This window comes from Miscanthus floridulus, chromosome 9, assembly GCF_019320115.1.
Source record: "Miscanthus floridulus cultivar M001 chromosome 9, ASM1932011v1, whole genome shotgun sequence".
NCBI lineage: Eukaryota > Viridiplantae > Streptophyta > Magnoliopsida > Poales > Poaceae > Miscanthus > Miscanthus floridulus.
In genome coordinates this window covers 63,239,080-63,259,375 of record NC_089588.1, presented here as the reverse complement: position 1 = coordinate 63,259,375, position 20,296 = coordinate 63,239,080, and the positions used below count along the sequence as shown (strand labels likewise).

Here is a 20,296-nt window from a genome sequence, read left to right as displayed (position 1 = left end):
TTGAGGCCACACACAGCGAAAGGGTCAGGCACCCAAAACTTTTCTTTTCCAACAGCGAAGGCAAAAGAAGAACCCCGAGCACGGAGCTCGACGCCCAGCGGATTCCGTCATCCTCACGAGTCACGACCAGCACGCGTACATAAGGAGCTTCTCGAACTCGTGCCCTAGCCTGACTCCTCCACAGTCCCCATCGCCGGCCAATTTCTCCAGCCAAGGCACCTCGCCGACCTCCATTCCCCCTGAATCGCATAGCAAAGTCCCGATTTGCACTTGCTTTGGCCCATCCAGCCGTCACACCAGCCCCACGCCGCGCCGCCAGTCGCCGCGCTAGGGAGGGGGCCCACGATGCCCAAGAAGATGGGCATGAACTCCAAGGCGGAGGCGGCCCGCGAGCGCCACTCGGCCGCGACCGCCAGGAGCATGCCAAGGAGGAGCAGTACTGGGTCGAGGCCGAGGGCCCCAAGTCCCGCGCCATGCGCCGCCGGGAGGAGGACGCCGAGGCTGCGGCGCGCAAGGCCGAGAACTGCCGCCTCGCCGAGGCGGAGGCCGCCGCCGTCGCCGCTTCCGCGTCAGAGCCGTCCAAGGCCGCTTCCTCGTCGACGCCGTCCAAGGCCGCCACGCGCAAGGCGTCCCGTGTCGCCGCCCCGCCGCCCAATGTCACCGAGGCCGAGCTCGCGCGCCGCCGCGAGGAGGAGCGCCTCCGCCTCGAGCGAAGGCCGAGCTCGACCACTTTCCTCTTCTTTCCCTTTCCGCGAAACAGTTGTGCTGGCGCGGTAGAGAATTAGATCGAGGAGAGACAAAGACATATTTTAGTTCCCACTCGACTCCAACTCAAGTTGGGTCTTTGGTTTGAGTACGTCGCGTAGCACGGACCGATTGCTTGTGAAGGGTACTGCAGACTGGGCGGAGGCAATCATGTCGGCCAAGCACCACGCATGCATGCGCAGCTGTTGGACGTAGCGTACTACGCCTACGCGCACGCAACGCCCGGAGTCAGTTCGATTCCGATAGAGACGATACATGCATCATCATGCGTATGGCCGCGCTAGCTATGGCCTCAGGCAGGCAGGCAGGCTGGCATGCGCGGACCATTATTTTGTCTCGTTTATGCGGTGCAGCTAGCCAGCCAGCCAGCCGGTGATTGGCGACACTGCCGTGTAGCCGCAGCTGGGCACAATAATGTCTGTCCCCTCTGTTGCGCGCAGACTTGCTTGTGATCGAGTGCAACAGGGAACACACAGTTTTGACTCCAGTTCGGCTAATTTGGACCCACGTTTTAGGAAACTGCTAGTATCACGGCTCGTTTGTTTAGCCTTGATTTCACCAGGAATAATTTCACGTGATCAAAGATTGTATAAATTAGCACGACATTCTATGTTAGAATCGTTCCAGAGATCCATTCCCTGGAAACCGAACAAGCCCTTTGTTGGATCGGAAACAGAACCGATCGACTCATTGCCTCGATTCTTTTTCAAAGTTCGGTTATCTGAAACTAAAAACCAAAATTCATATGACTGTGCAATTTATTTTTTGGTATAGTTTCAGGACGCGTTTAGATCGCAAAAAATTTTGACCCAGCCCAAAATTTTTTGACTTTGGGCTTTTTGGAACTAAACGGCACCAAAATTTTTTTGGCTGGTACTGTTCACAGTGGGGTGTTCGGCCTGGTACTGTGCGGCTTGGGAGGCGTGAAGGACGCCTGGTACCCCGCACCCACCCATTATCCATTCACCGCGCTCGCCTGACACTGGCTCTCTATCCCTCACTCTCGAACCCTAGCCCGCCGCCGCCGGTCTCCCGCCATCCCACCGCCGCCGCGCAGATCCATGAGCTCCGCCGCTAGATCCACCCTGTCGGAGTCCGGATCGAGGACCACCTTCGCGCGTTCGGTGATGGAAGGACACGACGGCGACGACATCAACGGCGCCGGCTACAATGGCGACCACGGCATCGACGGCGCCGGCCACGGCAACGACGCGCGCACCAGGGATTTCCTGGCGCCCGGTAATCCCTGGGGCCATGCCGGCGGTAGCGGCCTCTTCCCCGACGCGGCGCAAACCTTCTCAGGTTCAAGCAGATTCAACCAGTCCTGGCTGGGGTTGGAGTCGCTGGATCACAACGCCGGCGAGGACTGGCCGTAGATGTAGGCCCACGCGGGCTACATTCGGGGGGACAACGAGGTCCCCCCCATGGCTCCCACCCCCATCCGCGTGCCTTCCCGCAACAGTGCGTGCAACCTCGGGTCGAACACTGGCATCACCGGCGGAGGAGGACAAGGAGCAGGCATGGGTGGAACATCCGTTGGAGGCGGCTTCGTCCCTCCTTTGTCTCCTCCACGGGAAGGCGTGTCTGGCCGTCGCAGGGGCCGCAGTGCGCGTGTACGCGGGCCGAGGCTAGCCATTCTTGATGACAACTTCAATCAGGACGACAACACGCACGCCCCGCGAGTCCCGGTACAAATTCCACTCCCTTTCTCCTTGATCTTCTGTTTAGTAGTAGATCTGCTGAGTTACATGCATATGTCTAGGGTGCTATATGTATTATTTAGTTGCTGGTGCTATGAGTGTTCTGTGATACAAATTTAAGCTACAACAGTTGTAGATATTGATTAACCTAGCTTAAGTGTTTACCAAATGGTTTAATCTCTGTACATGTGGTGAACTGAAACAAGCATCGTTTAGGCTATGAAACACAAGGCCAACTAGACTGTACCGAACACTAAGAAGTTTTGTGACATATGGTGCCATGAAATTGCCATTGGCAATTGTACCAAGGGAGTTATGAGCAAGACTGGGTGGAGGGACCTCATAAGGAGGTACCAAGCAGCAACAGGTTTGGTCCATGATAGGGAGCAGATTGCTGGTAGGCTAAGGTAGCTGAAGGCCCAATGGGCATTCTGTAACAAGCTCCGCTGCGGCTCTGGCTTAGACCGTAGCGACGATGGAACTGTTGAGGCCACTGATGCATGGTGGAAAGCAAATACAAACGTAAATGGTCTATCTATCTCTTCTGTGTTTCAGCACTTACTAAGTAAAACACTGCATAACAAATGATTTCATATTACAGGGGCAATATGATTTGATGAAGTTCAGGAAAGGCTTGCCTGAGTACTTAGATCAAATGGATAAAATGTTTACTGGAAACATAGTAGATGGCTCCACCTCTTTTGTTGCTGGTGAATGTGGTACTATTGACTTGGATGGTGGAAGCTCCGATGAAGAGGCAGCAGATGAACAGGATGACCAACTCACCCCACTTAGCATTGGCAACAAGAGGGCTAGCAGCACGAGCACCACTGCCTCCAGCCCACGCAAGAGGTCCAAGAGCCTAGCACTGAGGCCAATGGACAACAACATGAGGACACACAATGAAATTGCCAACCGTAGGCTCTGCCTGATGGAGAGCATGTTTGAACACAAGAATCAAGAGGCCCACAATTCACGGTCCACCCTTAGCCTAAAGATAGACAGGGTCACCTAGATAGCAAAGGAGATGGGTATAAGTGCACAGACTCCTACATTGTTCAGGGGGCTGTACAACATCATCCACAATGAAAAGTGATGGAGTTCTTCCTTGCCAACGGCCATGAAGAAAGGATGATCATCATTGAGCAAGCTGCGCCGGTCGACCCATAGACCATATTATCTTATTTCGTCTATGAATTCAAGTTCATGTCGTAATGGTGTCCTGAAACAATGTCAGTCATGTCCTATGTCATTTGAACTAAGTCTGCAGTGCATGAATGTGTGTTTCAACTATGTTTGTGATGTTTCTTATTTCAACAACTTAAATGTAGTAATGTTTGGTGAACTTCAAGTATGGTGACCATTTCAACTATGTGATGCATGGGTGAGAGTGACTGTCACATGTCAGTGAACGTAGTCATGCATGACATTGATTTGTAATGTGATTCATGACTGAGTTTACTCCTTGTTTGTTTTCACAGGTTGATGTTGTATCAGCAGCAGCAACCCATTGTGTAGACCCTTGGGATGTTTTACAAGAGATGATGATGGCTGAGTTAGAGGATGCTGAAGATGATGATGCTTTTATATATGGTATGTACCAGTATGCCCTGCACATTGACAAGCATTTGAATAGGGCTGAGTATAGGCAACCTGCCATGACTGGTTTGGAATGGGTATAGAGGAAGCTTGGGGATAGCAAGGCCTATTATAGCATGTTTAGAATGAGCCCATCTATGTTCCATAGACTGCATGATCTTTTAGTACAATCATATGGCCTGAAATCTAGTGCTAAGTCCACCTCGGTTGAGGCTCTAGGGATGTTTCTTTGGATGATTAGGGCACCACAATCTTTTAGGCAAGCTGAGGATAGATTTGAGAGGTCACTAGGGACTGTCTCCAACATGTTAAACAAAGTTTTGAAGTGTATGGTCAAGCTTGCTGCTGACATTATTAAGCCTGTCGATCCACAATTTAGAACAATGCAGCCTAGACTGAGAAACCCTAGGTTCTATCCCTACTTCAAGGACTACATAGGGGGTATAGATGGGACTCATGTACCTTGTGTGGTGCCCAATGATAAGTTTGTGCAGCACTTGTGCCGCAAGGGCATGACTACACAAAATGTCATGGCTGTCTGTGACTTTGACATGAGATTTACATTTGTTCTTGCTAGTTGGCCGGGGTCTGTACATGACATGAGAGTATTCAATGATGGAACAACAACATACAACCATGTCTTTCCACATCCACCTGCAGGTACACATCTATCTGATAGCACATTTGGGTCCTTGTTGTTCAACTACTTGAATGTAAAATATTTTTTTGCTGATGTAGGGAAATATTACCTTGTGGACTCCGGGTACCCTAACCGGCTAGGTTACCTTGCTCCTTACAAGGGAACTAAGTACCATCTGCAGGAGTATCGAGAGGCCCCAGAACCCCAAGGTAAAGAGGATACCTTCAATTATGCACATTCATGTCTTCGGAATGTCATTGAAAGGTCATTTGGAGTTTTGAAAATGAGGTGGCACATCTTGCACCAGATCCCTTCTTATGCACCTCATAAACAAAGCCAAATCATAGTTGCATGTTGTGCTCTACATAATTTCATTAGGATAAGTGGCATAGGCGATAGACACTTTGCAAGGTGTGACCGTGATGATAACTATGTGCCGCGAGAAGCGTCTGAGAATCAGCCTGACCCCGAGGAAGTTGAGGATGAGTCTGATCTGATGAATGAATTTCGTGATTCGATTGCTTATGCTTTGCTAAACCATTCTTGACAGTTTTATGTGTTTGAGGACATGTATGTGTACTGCATATGTACAGTTGCGTCAGTACAGTTTTGTGGATGAATCATGCATGATTAATTATTAATTACATCTGTTGTGTCATTGTGATCAAACATGCATGCTGTTGCATGAGAGACAACAGCATGCATGCGTTTGAAGCTTCAGCATGCATTGGGTGCATGCATGTGTTTGCATGGTGCATGAGAGACCTTAATGGTGCAGCTGTCAGGTTTTGGGAACAGCATCCAAAAATTTTTGGCAACTAAACAGCAAACCCAAAAAATTTTGGATCCCAGATTTTTGGCCAAAACCTGCAGCTGTCAGGTTTTTGGCTGAGGCCAAAATTTTTTGCCATCTAAACGCGGCCTCAGTTGGTCCTTATCGAATTGACCAATGAGCGTACACATACCTATCCAGAATTTCACAGAAATCAAGCTCGAGGATTGACCAGCTGAAGTTAATTGCACTACTTTCATAGTTGGTCCATAAATAGAGTTGAATGTGCAAATATCTTTTCATGCTCTTCTCTCAACCAATTGTGTAATTTGTTAAGGTCTTGTTTAGTTTCTCCCCCTAAAATTTAGTCTCTATCCTATCGATGTTTGGACACATGCATAGAGTATTAAATATAGACTAAAAAAATAACTAATTGTACAGATTGCGACTAATTTACGAGATGAATTTTTTAAGTCTAACTAGTCCATTATTTGACAATGTGGTGCTACAGGATGCTACAAGACCATGAGCTGATGACGGATTACTTAGGCTTAATAAATTCGTCTCGCGGAGTACCGAGAACTTCTGTAATTTGTTTTATTATTACTATCCTAACACTCCCATATGACATCCCGATGTGATACCCCTAAACTTTAGCCCCTGAATTTAAACAAGGCCTAACATGCGAGGGAGGCACCAAGGAAAGTTTAGCAGCAACCCTCCTCCCCAAAAAAATTGCCTCCTAAACCTCGTTGAGCAGCAACACTACTTCTGGTCATTGGTTAACATAAAGGAACAAGGAGAGGAGATTTCTTTTTGTGATCCAAAGCCAAAATGGCACAAAGGAGGAGATATGGGATTTGTTGGAGCACACAACGACCACCAAGGAAGGCTTGGTGTGAATGTGGGTTGAGCAAAGTTAGGCTGTAGATAGGAACTAAGAAGAATCATAAGAGTTTTTTCTAGTCTCTAAAGTGGAAGGTGATTGCATATGATGTTTTGGTTCTTCTTGTTCTTTATTTGTTGGCTTTCAAGTTTTTTTGTTTGCTTTTTGTCAAGTTTGGTGGTTGCCAATTTTCTAGTGGAGGATCTATTGCTTTCATATGAGGCTGAGAGGGACATGCATGGAGATAATGGAAGCATGTCACATGTTAGAATCTGTGTAACTCATGTCGAAATGAATACTTAGTGGATGTAGTTAGAATGTTACCAATACATATGTTGTAAATTGTGTTTCGTACATGTTAGTTGGTGATATGTCATGAATATAGTTTTTTTTTTCAAATGAGCTATACCTCAACCATATTTTGTTTTCGGCCTTCGCACGTATCATTGTCAGGCTCAGATGGAAACTGACTATGGTAGTTCCTTTATTGGTTCACAAAGAGATCCACCATGATAATCATTTCTATAGGCGGTTTATTAAGAGACTCCCATGTAATTATCATTTCTATAGGCTAGTCTTAGACTTTAATAAACATTCTTTATAGGCGTTTCATATATCACAATATGTGTTTTTTCGACCAATGGTCATGTTGATTTCTACAAATTGATAGATACTATCAAAAACCAACTATAAAAATACTTTAAAACCATCATTATTGTTGGGAGTTAGCCTAATAGTGGGTCATCATCCCCTTTGCCTGATAACTGTCTTTATAGCCTTTTCTAGAATTGTTGCACTCCAAAAGTATTACAAAGAGCGGCATCCTCATAGTACTGAGGACCACTTCAGCCTTCGCAAATGAATGCTCTTTGCGTTGAAGACAAAAGCCAACAAAGGACCCAACACTAAGGGTTTCCAGGCAAGGGCATGAATGAGTAATGTCACGGGGCAATGCAATTCATGTTGTAACCTCGAATATCCTAAGAATATAGTTGGTAGGTCTAGGGCATTTTGTAATAATTGTAAATAAAGTGACCCATTAGCTCCCTATATAAATATGTTTTTCTATCATAATAGATGGGGAGAGAGAAGAAAATAAAACCCTGATGTGCTATCTAACTCTTCATGTGTTTCGAACTTTGTTGCGAGCAAAGTTCTCTAGCTCCCCCACATCGAAGAAGCTTTGAGATTTTCGATATCCCAACAACTAAAAATGGATTTTTGTCATAGTGATTCTCTTTTGCATGTCTTGATGACAGAAGGGCCGATAATAAGAAGGTTTATATGCGTCCTTTTTTTTGTTTTTCCTATTATATTTTACATATAAGGTGACTTGAAATGTACTCCCTCTGGTTCTTTAAAATAAGTTGTTTTGGACATCGACATGGTCTTTAAGAAACGACTTTGACTGCAACTTTTTGCTATAAAATATTTATAAAATATAGTCAATATATACTTTTATGAAACTACATTTCGAGATGAATCTACTTACATCACTTTCATATTTTCAAACTCAACCCAAAAGAAATTATTTGTAGTCAAAGTTTAAAATATTTGACTTAAGACAACCTCAAAATGACTTGCTTTAGAGAACCGGAGGGAGTACCCTTAAATCCAGTGGCCTACAGGGACCTGGTCCCACCACCAGAACCTAAACATAATAATAAGGAAATAAGTATATATATAACCGTAATCTTGTGTGAGAACAGATAAGGTAGGGAGAGAGAGACGTACAATCAGAGAGGGGACCCCAATAAAAAAACTTTTTTGAAAAGAAAAAAAACTATAAGCCGGACATTTAAATTGGAGCTCTTGTGCCACCGGGGCGTGGCGACAAGGTACAACGCGACGTGCTTCCTCCCCGGAACAGCGCCACCCAACCCAACCACGCGACGAGCCGACGACCGCCGCCGCCGCCGCCGCCCGCCCCGCGTCCGTCCAGCACCTCTCCCTCTCTCGCTTTTCCTCCGCATTATTCTCACGCGGTCCTCCCATCTTCCTCAGCACCGCGCGCGAGAAGAAGAAGCCGTCCGCCCACCGCGCGGAGGTGGCCGGCCGGCCGCTGGCGCCGGGTTACGTGCAGCGGCAAGCAACCGTTAGCTGCTACTACAAGGCGGAGAATGGAGGCTACGGCAGCGGCTCCAGCGCCAGCGGCGGAGAGGGACCCGAAGCACCACCACGGATGTCTGGCCGTCAGGACGTCGCTGCCGCGGTGCGCCCTCGGCGCCGGCTCCTCTCTGCCTGGATCTTCCGGTGAGTAGAACGTCTCCTGAGTCCAGACTAATCCCCTTCCCTTCCTTGTGATTTGTCTCCCCTTCGCAATGCGTGATGTCTTCTTCCGTTTGCGTAATTCATCTAATAGCAGCTTTCTTACATTTATGGTATCTTTATTTATTTTTACCGCTGTTTACTGTCTTGGTGTTCTTGAAGCGGCGAATATTCTCCTCTGCGGTGGGCCTCGCCGTGCTGATGAGTTCTCAATGATATTCCTCTGTTCCTGCAGAGTTCATTCATCACTTCTTTTCTTGCACTCTTTTCAGGAGCTGTCCTTGCAGGGGCCGGGGCCGGTCCTTTTCTTTTCACGACTTTTGCTGCATTTGGCGTTCTTTTCATCTTTTGGGCAATGTCATTTTGCGGCGTATTGATGTTAGCACCTACCACTATAGCCTGTTCGTTTGGCTGTGGCTTGTCGTAAATGATCATAAATTTTTAATCAAAACAGTATTTTTCTCTCACATAAATCAGCCAGCAGTGTTTTTTTAAGAACCAGCAACGATACGAATCGGCTAGCAGGACGCTGCGATTTTCCATGTAAAAAAAGTCAGCACTGCATGTGCCTCTCAATCCTGTACTTGGTGTCGCTTTTGCCACCATTTAGCGGCCTAGGAGAGGAGAGGCAGGATAAACCTAGAGAGAGGAACTAATCATGGTTCTTATCCTCTCTCCTTTTCCAGAGGCTAAAAAAGCATATTCTGGGGCCAAAATATTTGTACCCAGTTTTGTTTGAAGTTTTAGTCGGCCATTAGTTCCCACGGTAAGATGTGAAACTTTGTCTCCATGTTTGAAAGACTGACAGACCGCGTTGATCGCATAAGAATATTAAAAAGAAAAACTCGTACGGCTGCAGTGTCAGTCTTGCTTGTAGTTTTCCTCATTTTTTCTCTTCTTTTTTACAATTTGTATTGTAGTGAATCCTAGCATTGTTTTTAAAATTTTTAGGTTTTATCACTTCAGTCCCTGAAATAAAATGTTCAGAGTTTCTGGTTAATCTATCGTTTCCATAGTGTTTAATGTTTGCCACGGTCACACGGTACTCTACCAGCATTTTCAGTTGTGCTCAGAGTTGCAAGATTCATCTGTTGCCGTCCTCACCCTTTCCCTGCTCATTTTGGTACTAAATGATGGCGCCTTTCTGCCTCAAAGATACACATGACCAAGCCACATCAACCACTATTTTGAGAAATAATTCTGAACTATCAGCTCAACAACAGCAAGACAAGCCAACAGTTGCTTTGGCTTCTGGACATGGCTTTGTTGGGCTCAGACGTCTCTCACCGGTGGGAGGCATCCGATTTGGTAGGAAATCTGGGCGCTGATAGGTGGCAGATTTGTTGGGCAATGAAAACAGTGGTTGGTGAGAAACTCTTGGGGCTGTTTGCCTCAGATTAAGAACATTGTCATGTACTGTGACCTCATGTTAGGGGTGGTATCAGTTTGGTAGGATTCAAAAACACTTACTCTGTCTTCATGCTATCATGATAGATCCATTTCAGTATAATACAAAGAGTCCAAGCTAGTATTTAAGATGGCTTACAAGGCTAGTGTCAATAGCTCTGAGATCCCTGGCCCTGAGGAATTTTTGGCTCTGGGATGCTGGGGCAGCTAGCACTGTGGGCCAAAATTGCCAGTTCTGATATTCCTCCTCTGTCTCAGCTCACTTTTTTTTTTGGTTTTTACTTTTAGTACAGTACATGTATAGATGATTTCAAGTTTGGGACATATGTACAGCTGGTTTTATGAGAAATACATGTTTCATGTTCACTGATCATGTGATGTAATGTGATTGTCCTTGTGCAGATGAAGTGTCATGTGGATCACCGAGATGGATAGGGAGAGGCCTCTCATGTGTGTGCATCAAGCGAAAAGGCACATATGAAAGAATATGCATGAACCTCACACCAGTGCAGGTAATAGACTAACAGTTCATTATTAGAATGATTATGCAAGAGTTTCTATGGTGGCAAGTGACCACTCAAAAGGACTTCCAAGGGCTTTTCCTTTAAGCTATTATTAGTTTATTACAATCAAATGAGCATTTGGTGGTTCTGTGTAATTTCAATGTACAATTTAAACTCTGAAGGATAGACATAGCAAAATAGGTGGTCCTGCTCAAAAAAAAATCTGGAGAATGTCTTTTCGTATGCATCAATTTTTTTTTTTTTTTTTTTTTTTGGGGGGGGGGGGGGGTTGGGGGGGATATCCTTAATTTCAGTGTTTCTGTATCCATGTCACATATTGGGTTAAAAGTAGTAAAGCTAACGACTTTAACAGGCAAGCTGCTTAATGAGACTGAAACCACTTGTTATTCTATTCCAATTGCTGGTAATTTGCAGGAAGAAAGGCTTCAGAGATTGAAGCATCGCATGAAGGTTTACTTTGATCCATCTAGACGAGATCACCAGGTGAGATTTCTGCCATAAGTACAGTAAATGTTTCATTCAATTGATTAGCTCTGCACTTGCTCTTGTCAATATAATGTGGGAAGTACTGAATTGCATAGAACAGTTGCTCCAAAAAGAATTGTATTATTTTTCAAGATTTAAAATCAAGTATAAGTACTTACCTTTCTTTGCCACTGGGAATCTTGTGCTTTCCTGGACTGGACAGCTGCTCACGTCGGTACTTCTATATATGCATCACTTTCAGCTTGAATACTTTAACAATGCTACTTCTAAGAACTGAGATCATTAAATCAGTCTATGCACTTGGCGGCATAATTTTGTGGTATTGAGTCATACATATATGATGGCAATTAGGAACTAAAAAGTTACGCAAAATGTTTAGTACTGCATAATCAGTTTGGCATTAGTTTCTATACATGGATATTTATGTGGTACAGCATAAAAATATAATTATGCAGTACTAAATCATGAAAATTATGCATATAGTAGAAATCAGCAAGTACACATTTCTTTTGCAAAATGTTTACGGCTGACTTCTCAGCTTGTCAGTAGTTTTTGCACCTGGGTAGTTATGTCTCTGTTTATTTCGCTATCTCAATCAACTGAACCCTGGTAAGCAAATATACTAACAATGACAGGAAGCCCTGAAAGCTCTTTGGCATGCAACATACCCTGATCAAGAACTTCAAGGTTTGATATCTGAACAGTGGAAGGACATGGGTTGGCAAGGAAGAGACCCATCAACTGACTTTAGGTAGACAATGACTGATCCGAACCAAAAGTTCTCAGAGTACCTTGGAAGTGCATACAGCTTTTAGTACCAAATCAAGTGACGTTTGAATACATGTGACAGAGGTGCAGGATTCATATCTCTGGAGAATCTTTTGTTCTTTGCCAAGACATTCTCCGTAAGCACTATGTACTGGTTGTTTCATTATTTGGAAGTCCTCTAGTCTTGCTGGTGAATAACAATCATATTTTACTTCCACAGGCCTCATTTCAGAGACTTCTAAAGAAACAGTGTGGTAACAGAGCCACATGGGAGTACCCATTTGCAGTTGCTGGTGTAAATATTACATTCATGATCATGCAGATGCTTGATCTCCAGTCAAGTAAGGACTGACCCAAACTCTCCAATGCCACCTGGGTATGATTATAAAAGGTGGTTTTCTGAACACAATGTTAATGTTAACAACAGCTAAGCCAAGAACATTTGTGCGAGCCATTTTTATCCAAATGCTCTCAGGTAGGACTGTTACAGTTGACTTTTTCTTTGTTTTTTTTGCTCTGACATGTGAAAATACCATCAGTATCTAACAACTTGCCCTTGATTTCCTTGTCCCAGAGGATGAGTGGGCATTTGATCTGCTCTACTGCGTCGCATTTGTTGTGATGGACAAGCAGTGGTTGGACAAGAATGCGTCTTACATGGACTTCAATGTACGTTCTGCGTATGCACATTTCATCCTATGTTTCAACTCAAAGTGCAAATCTTCTACTGATCTCATGTTTGTGATGCCACTACCAGGAGGTGCTGAAGTCGACAAGAGCCCAGCTGGAGAGGGAGCTTATGCTGGATGATGTCATCCACATCGACGACATGCCATCATATAGCCTGCTTTGCTAGTAACCAAAATCCCGAATTCGCTGGAGAACAGAACTGAGTTGATGGTTCAACTATATAGGACCTCCCTTTCTCTGATTTCTGGGAGAATTTTTTTAGCAACAAAGTAGAGTGATGATGTACTGGTATCATGCTGAATTTGGGCGTCTGTACTCTGTAGACAACTCATCTGCATATTTACCATACCGAATTAGTATTGCTGTCATTCGGTGCTAATGATGATGATATGCATATTCTCAGAAGTGTTGCAATGCTCCGTATTTGTCTACACACTTGTCAGCTATCTAATATTGATCCCTTAGATGCATTTGATCCATCCATTATTCTCCTAACTGCATCATCTTTTCTGGAGAATGGAGATTGTCACAAACTTGCAGCAGAACTTCACTTCATGAGCACAAAGCCCCAACCGGGCAACTAGACAAGCATATTCCCTTGCGGTGGCAGTGATTCTGGTTGCTCCAGTGACCCATCACCATCAACTGCAGTTGTCCCAGGGATCTTAGAGAGCCGTGCTCCCTTCATCTCCTTCCTCAGCTTGTCCACGTCCTGCCACCTACCAGCCTCGGCATACAAGTTGGACAGTACCACATACACTCCGTGGTTACTGGGATCCAGTTTCAGCATCTCCACCGCTGCCCGCTCCGCAATCTCAATGCCACCGTGGTTCTTGCAGGCTGTCAGGAGTGCTCCCCATATCACGGTGTCCGCCTCGCATGACATTCCCCGTATCATATCCTCTGCCTCCGACAAGAGGCCGGCACGACCAAGGAGGTCCACCATGCATCCGTAGTGCTGGATTCCTGGAGCGATCCCAAAGTCCATCTCCATGGACCTGAACAGTCGGCGGGCCTCGTCCAGCAGCCCTGGGTGGGAGCATGCCGAGAGCGCCCCGACGAGTGTGGTTGCGTTCGGTGGCACACCCTCCTGCTGCATCCACCTGAAAAGGTCGAGCGCGCGCCCGCTGTGCCCGTGGTGTGCCAGCCCCGAGATGAGAGCGTTCCATGCACCCGGCACGCACCGTTCTGGCAGCCCGTCCAGAACTGCAAACGCCTCCTTGATTGCGCCATTTTTGACGTACATATCGATCAACGCCGTGCCGAGGATGGTGCCAACTGCCATGCCCCGTGCCACCATTAGGTCGTGCACGTGACGGCCCATCTCGAGCCCGCCCGACTCTGACCGCACGCACGCCGACAGCACAGATGCCAGCGTGGCGCCGCAGGGCTGGAAGCCCACGCGGACCATCTCATCGAACGCCGCCATCGCGTCCTCGTGCCGCCCGTTCTGCGCGTACGTGGAGACCATGGTAGTGTACACGCCCGCGTTCCGCTCGGGCACCTCGTCGAATACCCTGCGCGCGGCCCGGAGGCGGCCCACCACAGAGTAGACCCGAACGAGGCCATTGGCGACGTAGGCGTCGAGGTGGACCCCGTGCCTGACGGCGGGCGCGTGGAGCTGTTCGGTGACGGGGAGCGGGAGCGGAAGGCGCGCGGCGGCCTTTAGGAGGAAGGGGAAGGTGTGCCGGCCGGGCGCGAGGGCACCAGTGACGCGTAGGCGGGAGAAGAAGGGGAAGGCGGCGGCCGGGTCCGGGGAGGAGGCGAGCACGCGGAGTGTGGTGTTGAGCATGAAGGAGTTGGGCGCGCAGGGGAGGGAGGAGAGGAGCGCGAGTGCGGCGGCAGCGGGATCTGGGGAGAGCGCCGCGTAGGCGGTCAGGAGCCGCCTGGGAGCCGGGACGCGGCGAAAGCGTCCTCGACGAGGCGGCCGGAGACGATCATGACCGCGTGCACGCGGGCTAGGGCGCGAGGTGTGGCGGAGCGGTCGGCGAGGAGGGAGAGGTTCGGGCGGAGGCTCACGCGCGCGCCGACGGCAGCCGCGACGAGCGGCGCCGAAGGCATGTTTGGATCCTGTACCTTCGATGTTCGATAGATGGCAGGTACCGAGCGGGGAAGGCAAAATGGCAATCGGAGGTGGTGTCTTACCGTGTGTTTGGTTTAGGGATAAAGTGGAATGGGTTGGGTCCGACTTAGTTTTCTATGTTAGGATGAACCCATCTCGTGTTTGGTTAAGGGGTTGGGATGAATCCAGTTCTGTGTTTGGTTGCGAGGTTCAAGAGGGATGAAATGGACGCCATTTCGATACCGTTAATAGTACCATTAGTGGGACCCGCCTGTCATCCTCCTTATTTTCTTTTTCCCCTCATCTTCTTTCTCTGCTCGCCCGTCACCTCCCAGCCCGACATCGCCATGGTCGTCACCTCCCAGCCCCGCCCTCACCCCCTCGGTCGCCGCCTCCCCGCCCCGCCCCGCCCCGACCCTTCCCCGCGCAGGCCTCGGCGGCCATGGAGGCCCCGTCTCCCCGCGCAACCCCGCCCCGCCCCTGCGGCCATAGAGGCCCCGCCCCGGTAGCCATGGAGACCCCTCCTCTCCGCACAGCCCCGCCCCGCCCCGGTGGCCTGGCGGCCCTGCCTCCCCGCGCAGGCCCCGCCGACACCCGCCTCAGTGGCCATGGCGGCCCTGCCTCGTCTAGCGCCAGCGCCCCAAGCTCGCGCGAGCTCGCCCGCGCAAGCAACACAGCACCGGCTTCCAGAGCCCGACGTCGCTGCTCGCCCACATCCGGAGAAACGGAACCACCGGCGCTCCGACGAAGGGAGGGAGAAGGAGATGGCGAACGACGCCGTTCATCTGGGTCGAGATGGTCCGCCCAATTTGAATGGACCAAGGGAACCCGCATCTGAGGGAATATTCGGTCCCTGGTCCAACCCAATCCCACCTAGCTCCTCAACCAAACAGCGCACCATCTGGGTCGAACCCGGGATATCCCACTTCATCCCGCAATCCAAACAGATACTTAGATTTCACAAACTATGTACTTATAAAAAATGTAAGTACTTATGATATCAAAGTATTATTAGATTTATTATGAGATGTATATTTTTATAGTATATTTCGTTATAAATATTAATTTATATATATATATATATATTTAATTAAAATTTAGACACTTTAGCTATAATTGTTTTTTAAGACGAGGTAGTACCAATCTTAGGATTTACTATTATAAATGTTGTCTTCAAATAACTTATGTTTTTCATTTTCATGTGTGGAACTATAGTGGATTAGATTGTAGAACCCATTTAATTAAAAGGATCATTTGGATTGTACAATTATAATTCTCAAAGGTCTTACTATTCACCTATTCTAAATCTTACCATTATAATTCCTTGATTCTTTGAAATACACTATGGTGTATGCTTGGAAAGGACACAACGTCATAGTATTTTTGTATGGTCAGAATTGCCTTTCCACCTTTCTCTATATATCACTGACGTGTGGACCCCACTAGTCATCTCTTTCCTCCTTCCTTCCCCACCTTCTTCTCCACGACATCTTCTTTCCCAACTGCCCGATGTTGGCCTTGCCCTGCTGACCAAAGCGCACATTGCCGCTGGCCGCTTGTCATGCTCCTGCAGGCGCGTGGGCGAGCCGCCGTGGCGGCCACGTAGGCGCGCGGGCGAGCAGCCGCCACCGCGTAGGGAGTGGAATTCAATGGGTTGAGACTCAACTACAAAATAGAGGGACTGCTATGATATGTTCTGAATGAGGAGCACTGTTTTAGGACGACTGCATGAAACTTTAATGATTATGGGTTGAAACCAAGTAGAGAAGCCTGTACAAAGGAAGCCTTAGGAATGTTTGTGTGGATATGTGGTGGTCCTCAATCTTCTAGACAAGTCAAAAGTAAGTTTGAACATTCCCTAGAAATTTTTAGTATAAACTTTACTGAGGTCGTAGAGAGTATTAGGCCTTGTTTAGATGCCATCCAAATTCCAAGTTTTTTCACTCTCTCTCCATCACATCAATTTTTAGCCGCTTGCATGGAGTATTAAATGTAGGTAAAAAAAATAACTAATTACACAGTTTAGTTGGAAATCACGAGATGAATCTTTTGAGCCTAGTTGGTCCACGATTGGACAATATTTGTCAAATAAGACAAAAGTGGTACTATTCATCGGGTTCACTTTTTTTGCAATCTAAACGAGGCCTTAATAGAATGGTTGTTGACATCATAGAACCTAAAGATTCTCAATTCAATGAGGTGTATTCTAGGCTTCAAGAACTCCATTTTTGGGCACATTTATTTCAAAGATTGCATTTAGTGCAATTGGTGGAACCCATATACCTATAACTGTGCCTTTAAGTGAGCAACCAAAATACTTCGGTTGACATGGATATGCTTCGGAAAATGTCATGACTATTTGGGACATTGATACGGGATTTACATTAGTGATGAGTGGTTGGCTTGGATCAGTTCATGATACCCACGTACTATTGGATACCTTGGTGACATACAAGGAATAATTTCCACATCCACACGAAGGTACCATACTTACATGCATAAATTTTCTATAACACACTTGCATGCTATCAAACAGTACACTAATACTTCATTTTTCTAGAGAAGTAATACGGAGTTGATTCTATATATTCTTACTGAAAGGGATTTCTTGCACCTTACAAAAAGGTCAAAGGTATCATATATAGTGCTGACAATGGTCGTCACCCTATGGGAGCAAAGGAGGTGTTCAACCATGCACATTCGTCCATCTAGAATGTGATCGAGCGTTCTTTCGGAGTTCTGAAGAAGAAGTGACGTATTCCCTTAGACTTGCCTAGCTATCCAATAGATACAACAACAACAACAAAGTCTTTAAGTTCCAAATAAGTTGGGGTAGGCTAGAGTTGAAACCCAGCAGAAGCAATCAAGGTTCAGGCACGTGAATAGCTATTTTTCAAGCACTCCTATCTAAGGCTAAGTCTTTAGATATATTCCATCCTTTCAAGTCTCCTTTTTTTGCCTCTACCCAAGTCAACTTCGGTCTTCCTCTACCTCTCTTCACGTTACTATCCTGGCTTAGGATTTCACTACGCATCGGTGCCTCTGGAGGTCTTCGTTGGACATGTCCAAACCATCTCAACCGGTGTTGGACAAGCTTTTCTTCAATTGGTGCTACTCCTAATCTATCACATATATCATCGTCCCGAACTCGATCCCTTCTTGTATGACCGCAAATCCAACGCAACATACGCATTTCCGCGACACTTATCTGTTGAACATGTCGTCTTTTCGTAGGCCAACATTCTGCACCATACAATATAGCAGGTCTAATCGCCGTCCTATAAAACTTACCTTTTAGCTTCTGTGGTACCCTTTTGTCATATAGAACACCAGATGCTTGGCGCCACTTTATCCACACTGCTTTGATTCTATGGCTAACATCTTCATCAATATCCCCGTCTCTCGGTAGCATTGATCCTAAATATCGAAAGGTATCCTTCCTAGGCACTACTTGACCTTTCAAACTAATATCTTCCTCCTCCCGAGTACTAGTGCCGAAGTCAAATCTCATATACTCAGTTTTAGTTCTACTGAGTCTAAAACCTTTGGACTCCAAAGTCTTCCGCCATAACTCCAGTTCTGATTCACTTTTGTTCGGCTTTTATCAACTAGCACAACATCGTCCGCGAAAAGCATACACCAAGGGATGTCCCCTTGTATGTTCCTTGTGACCTCATCCATCTCTAAGGCAAACAGATAAGGGCTCAAAGCTGACCCTTGATGTAGTTCTATCCTAATCGGGAAGTCATCCGTGTCTCCATCACTTGTTCGAACACTAGTCACAACATTGTTGTACATGTCCTTAATGAGCCCGACGTACTTTGTTGGGACTTTATGTTTGTCCAAAGCCCATCATATAACATTCATTGGTATTTTATCATAAGCCTTCTCTAAGTCAATAAAAATCATGTGTAGGTCCTTCTTATTCTCCATATACCGCTCTATAACTTGTCTTATTAAGAAAATGGCTTCCATGGTTGACCTTCCGGGCATGAAACCAAATTGGTTCATAGAGACCCGCGTTATTGCTCTCAAACGATGCTCGATAACTCTCTCCCATAGCTTCATAGTATGGCTTATCAACTTAATTCTCCGGTAATTAGTACAACTTTTAATTTCCCCTTTATTCTTATAGATTGGTACCAATATACTTCTCCTCCACTCGTCAGGCATCTTGTTCGATCGAAAAATATGGTTGAACAGCTTGGTTAGCCATTCAATAGATAAACAATAAAAATTATAATTGTTGCAATGACTCTCCACAACTTCTTTAGAGATAGTGCCATACATGACGCATGCTTTTGAGAACTACAATGAAGATGGTGTTCAGACTACAGATACAACAAATGCTGAATGTGGTCCAATAGATGACTCGGATATGGGTGCTTTGTGTGATTCTATTATAGCCGCTTTGGTAGCGTAAGATTTTTTTAAGTAGCTTTGTATTTTGTCTTGTAAAACAAGCAGAGACTACGGTAAACTCGCTTGGCTATTGGCTTAATCACTAGCAAACTCTCTTATGTTGCATTAACCAATGTACATGTGCATTTGCTCCAAATATGAAGAGACTAATATCCTTTTAATTAGAAAATTATGGAACTATTAGCCCAAAGGTAATTAAAAAACTAGTTCATAATGCATATATCTATTCACCAACTAATCTAAGACATCATCAACTCTAGAGACACCATCATCAGTTCTAAGGAAATGCATATACTCAGGATAGACAATCTTCACTGGAAAAATCAGGATCACCAAACACATAGGGTCTGTTTGGTTTCCTGCATAACTCCTTATCCTGGCCTCTACAATGCAATTTTTCCATGTTTGGTTATCCACACATGCCTATACGTAACAGCGTCCTTAAAGCAAGCCTAGTCTGTATCCCAATATTTGACCAAATCCTGCGTACACAGTGCACCATTGCTCCTGTACCCGCTTACGCAAAAAACCAATCAGTATTGCCTTGTGCAGCTTAAAGATATGCTACATATAACCTCTAATACATTATAATAGTAACCATTCAGATCCACGACGACTTCGGCTACGCAGATAGCCAGTTTCCTAGAAAGGCTCAGCACAAATGAGCTGTTCCAGGTAGGACCAAAGTAGAGAGGGCTCATCAATTCGGGACTTGGCTTCCTTCGCATCGACGCCATCGCTGCTTCCGCATTTAACACCCACTCCACTCGGCGGATGGCGCGCGTTACACTTGTGCTGCAGCGGAGCCTTTGGACTCGTAAAAGTGTTTGGTTGGTGGGAGGGGGTGGGATGGGAGTGGGATGATTCTACTTCGGAGCTGTTTGGTTAAGAGGTGAGGCTGTCCTATATTTATCCTATTTGGAAATATTCTCAGTTGATGCCGTGACTCCCGTCCCTGTTTTTAGGATGGACAGAGTCGTCCTCCCTGGTATGAGCCACGACGGGGAAGACGAGCGCGGGCAGCGAGAGGTGGCGCATGTGGGTGAGCTCCGACGCCGGCCATGCCGCGCGGTTCATCTCTGCCGCCGGCCATGCCGCGCGGTTGCCGCGCGGGCGAGGAAGAGGCGGCGGCGCGCGTAGGCCCGGTGGAGTAGGGGGAGGAAGAGTGAGGTTTGGCGCCACCGCGTGGGCCAACCCTGCGAGCGCGCGGGTGGGATCCGGCCTTGTGCCGTGTGGCTGAGCTCGCCGACGGAGGAAGCGCTCAGTGGCTCGCTGCCAAGCTCGGGGCAGAGGAGGCCCATGGCGGT

The 20,296-nt window shown here is 46.7% G+C and overlaps 1 protein-coding gene and 2 pseudogenes across 4 annotated transcripts; 2 read left to right on the top strand and 1 right to left on the bottom strand.

The window, feature by feature from the left end:
* The first annotated feature begins 2,189 nt into the window (after window positions 1-2,189).
* On the top strand, window positions 2,190-5,296 carry LOC136480028 (uncharacterized; annotated as a pseudogene).
* Window positions 5,297-8,179: 2,883 nt separating this feature from the next.
* Window positions 8,180-13,065, top strand: LOC136482056 (uncharacterized). 4 transcript variants are annotated; one of them, XM_066479305.1, is made up of 10 exons: window positions 8,180-8,294; window positions 8,367-8,615; window positions 10,440-10,549; window positions 10,976-11,044; window positions 11,683-11,798; window positions 11,898-11,952; window positions 12,036-12,156; window positions 12,243-12,290; window positions 12,390-12,484; window positions 12,573-13,056. In XM_066479305.1, exons 2-10 carry the CDS (start codon window positions 8,483-8,485, stop codon window positions 12,669-12,671), a joined length of 846 nt encoding a protein of 281 aa, XP_066335402.1. In that variant the 5' UTR covers window positions 8,180-8,294; window positions 8,367-8,482; the 3' UTR covers window positions 12,672-13,056. The 4 variants fall into 4 exon arrangements, with proteins under 4 accessions (XP_066335402.1, XP_066335401.1, XP_066335404.1 ...); XM_066479304.1 differs by having other exon boundaries at window positions 12,390-13,061; XM_066479307.1 differs by lacking the exons at window positions 8,180-8,294; window positions 8,367-8,615 and adding an exon at window positions 10,094-10,269 and having other exon boundaries at window positions 12,573-13,059.
* Window positions 13,066-13,068: 3 nt separating this feature from the next.
* Window positions 13,069-14,643, bottom strand: LOC136482055 (pentatricopeptide repeat-containing protein At4g21065-like; annotated as a pseudogene).
* Between the last annotated feature and the right edge of the window lie 5,653 nt (window positions 14,644-20,296).

Bases quoted from the DNA above. Each gene is read 5' to 3' on its own strand.
- LOC136482056 (XM_066479304.1), top strand. From the start codon at position 8,483: ATGGAGGCTACGGCAGCGGCTCCAGCGCCAGCGGCGGAGAGGGACCCG. The intron at 12,157-12,242 runs GTAAGGACTGAC...TGTTAACAACAG, and splicing joins GATGCTTGATCTCCAGTCAA to CTAAGCCAAGAACATTTGTG. The intron at 12,291-12,389 runs GTAGGACTGTTA...TCCTTGTCCCAG, and splicing joins TTTTATCCAAATGCTCTCAG to AGGATGAGTGGGCATTTGAT.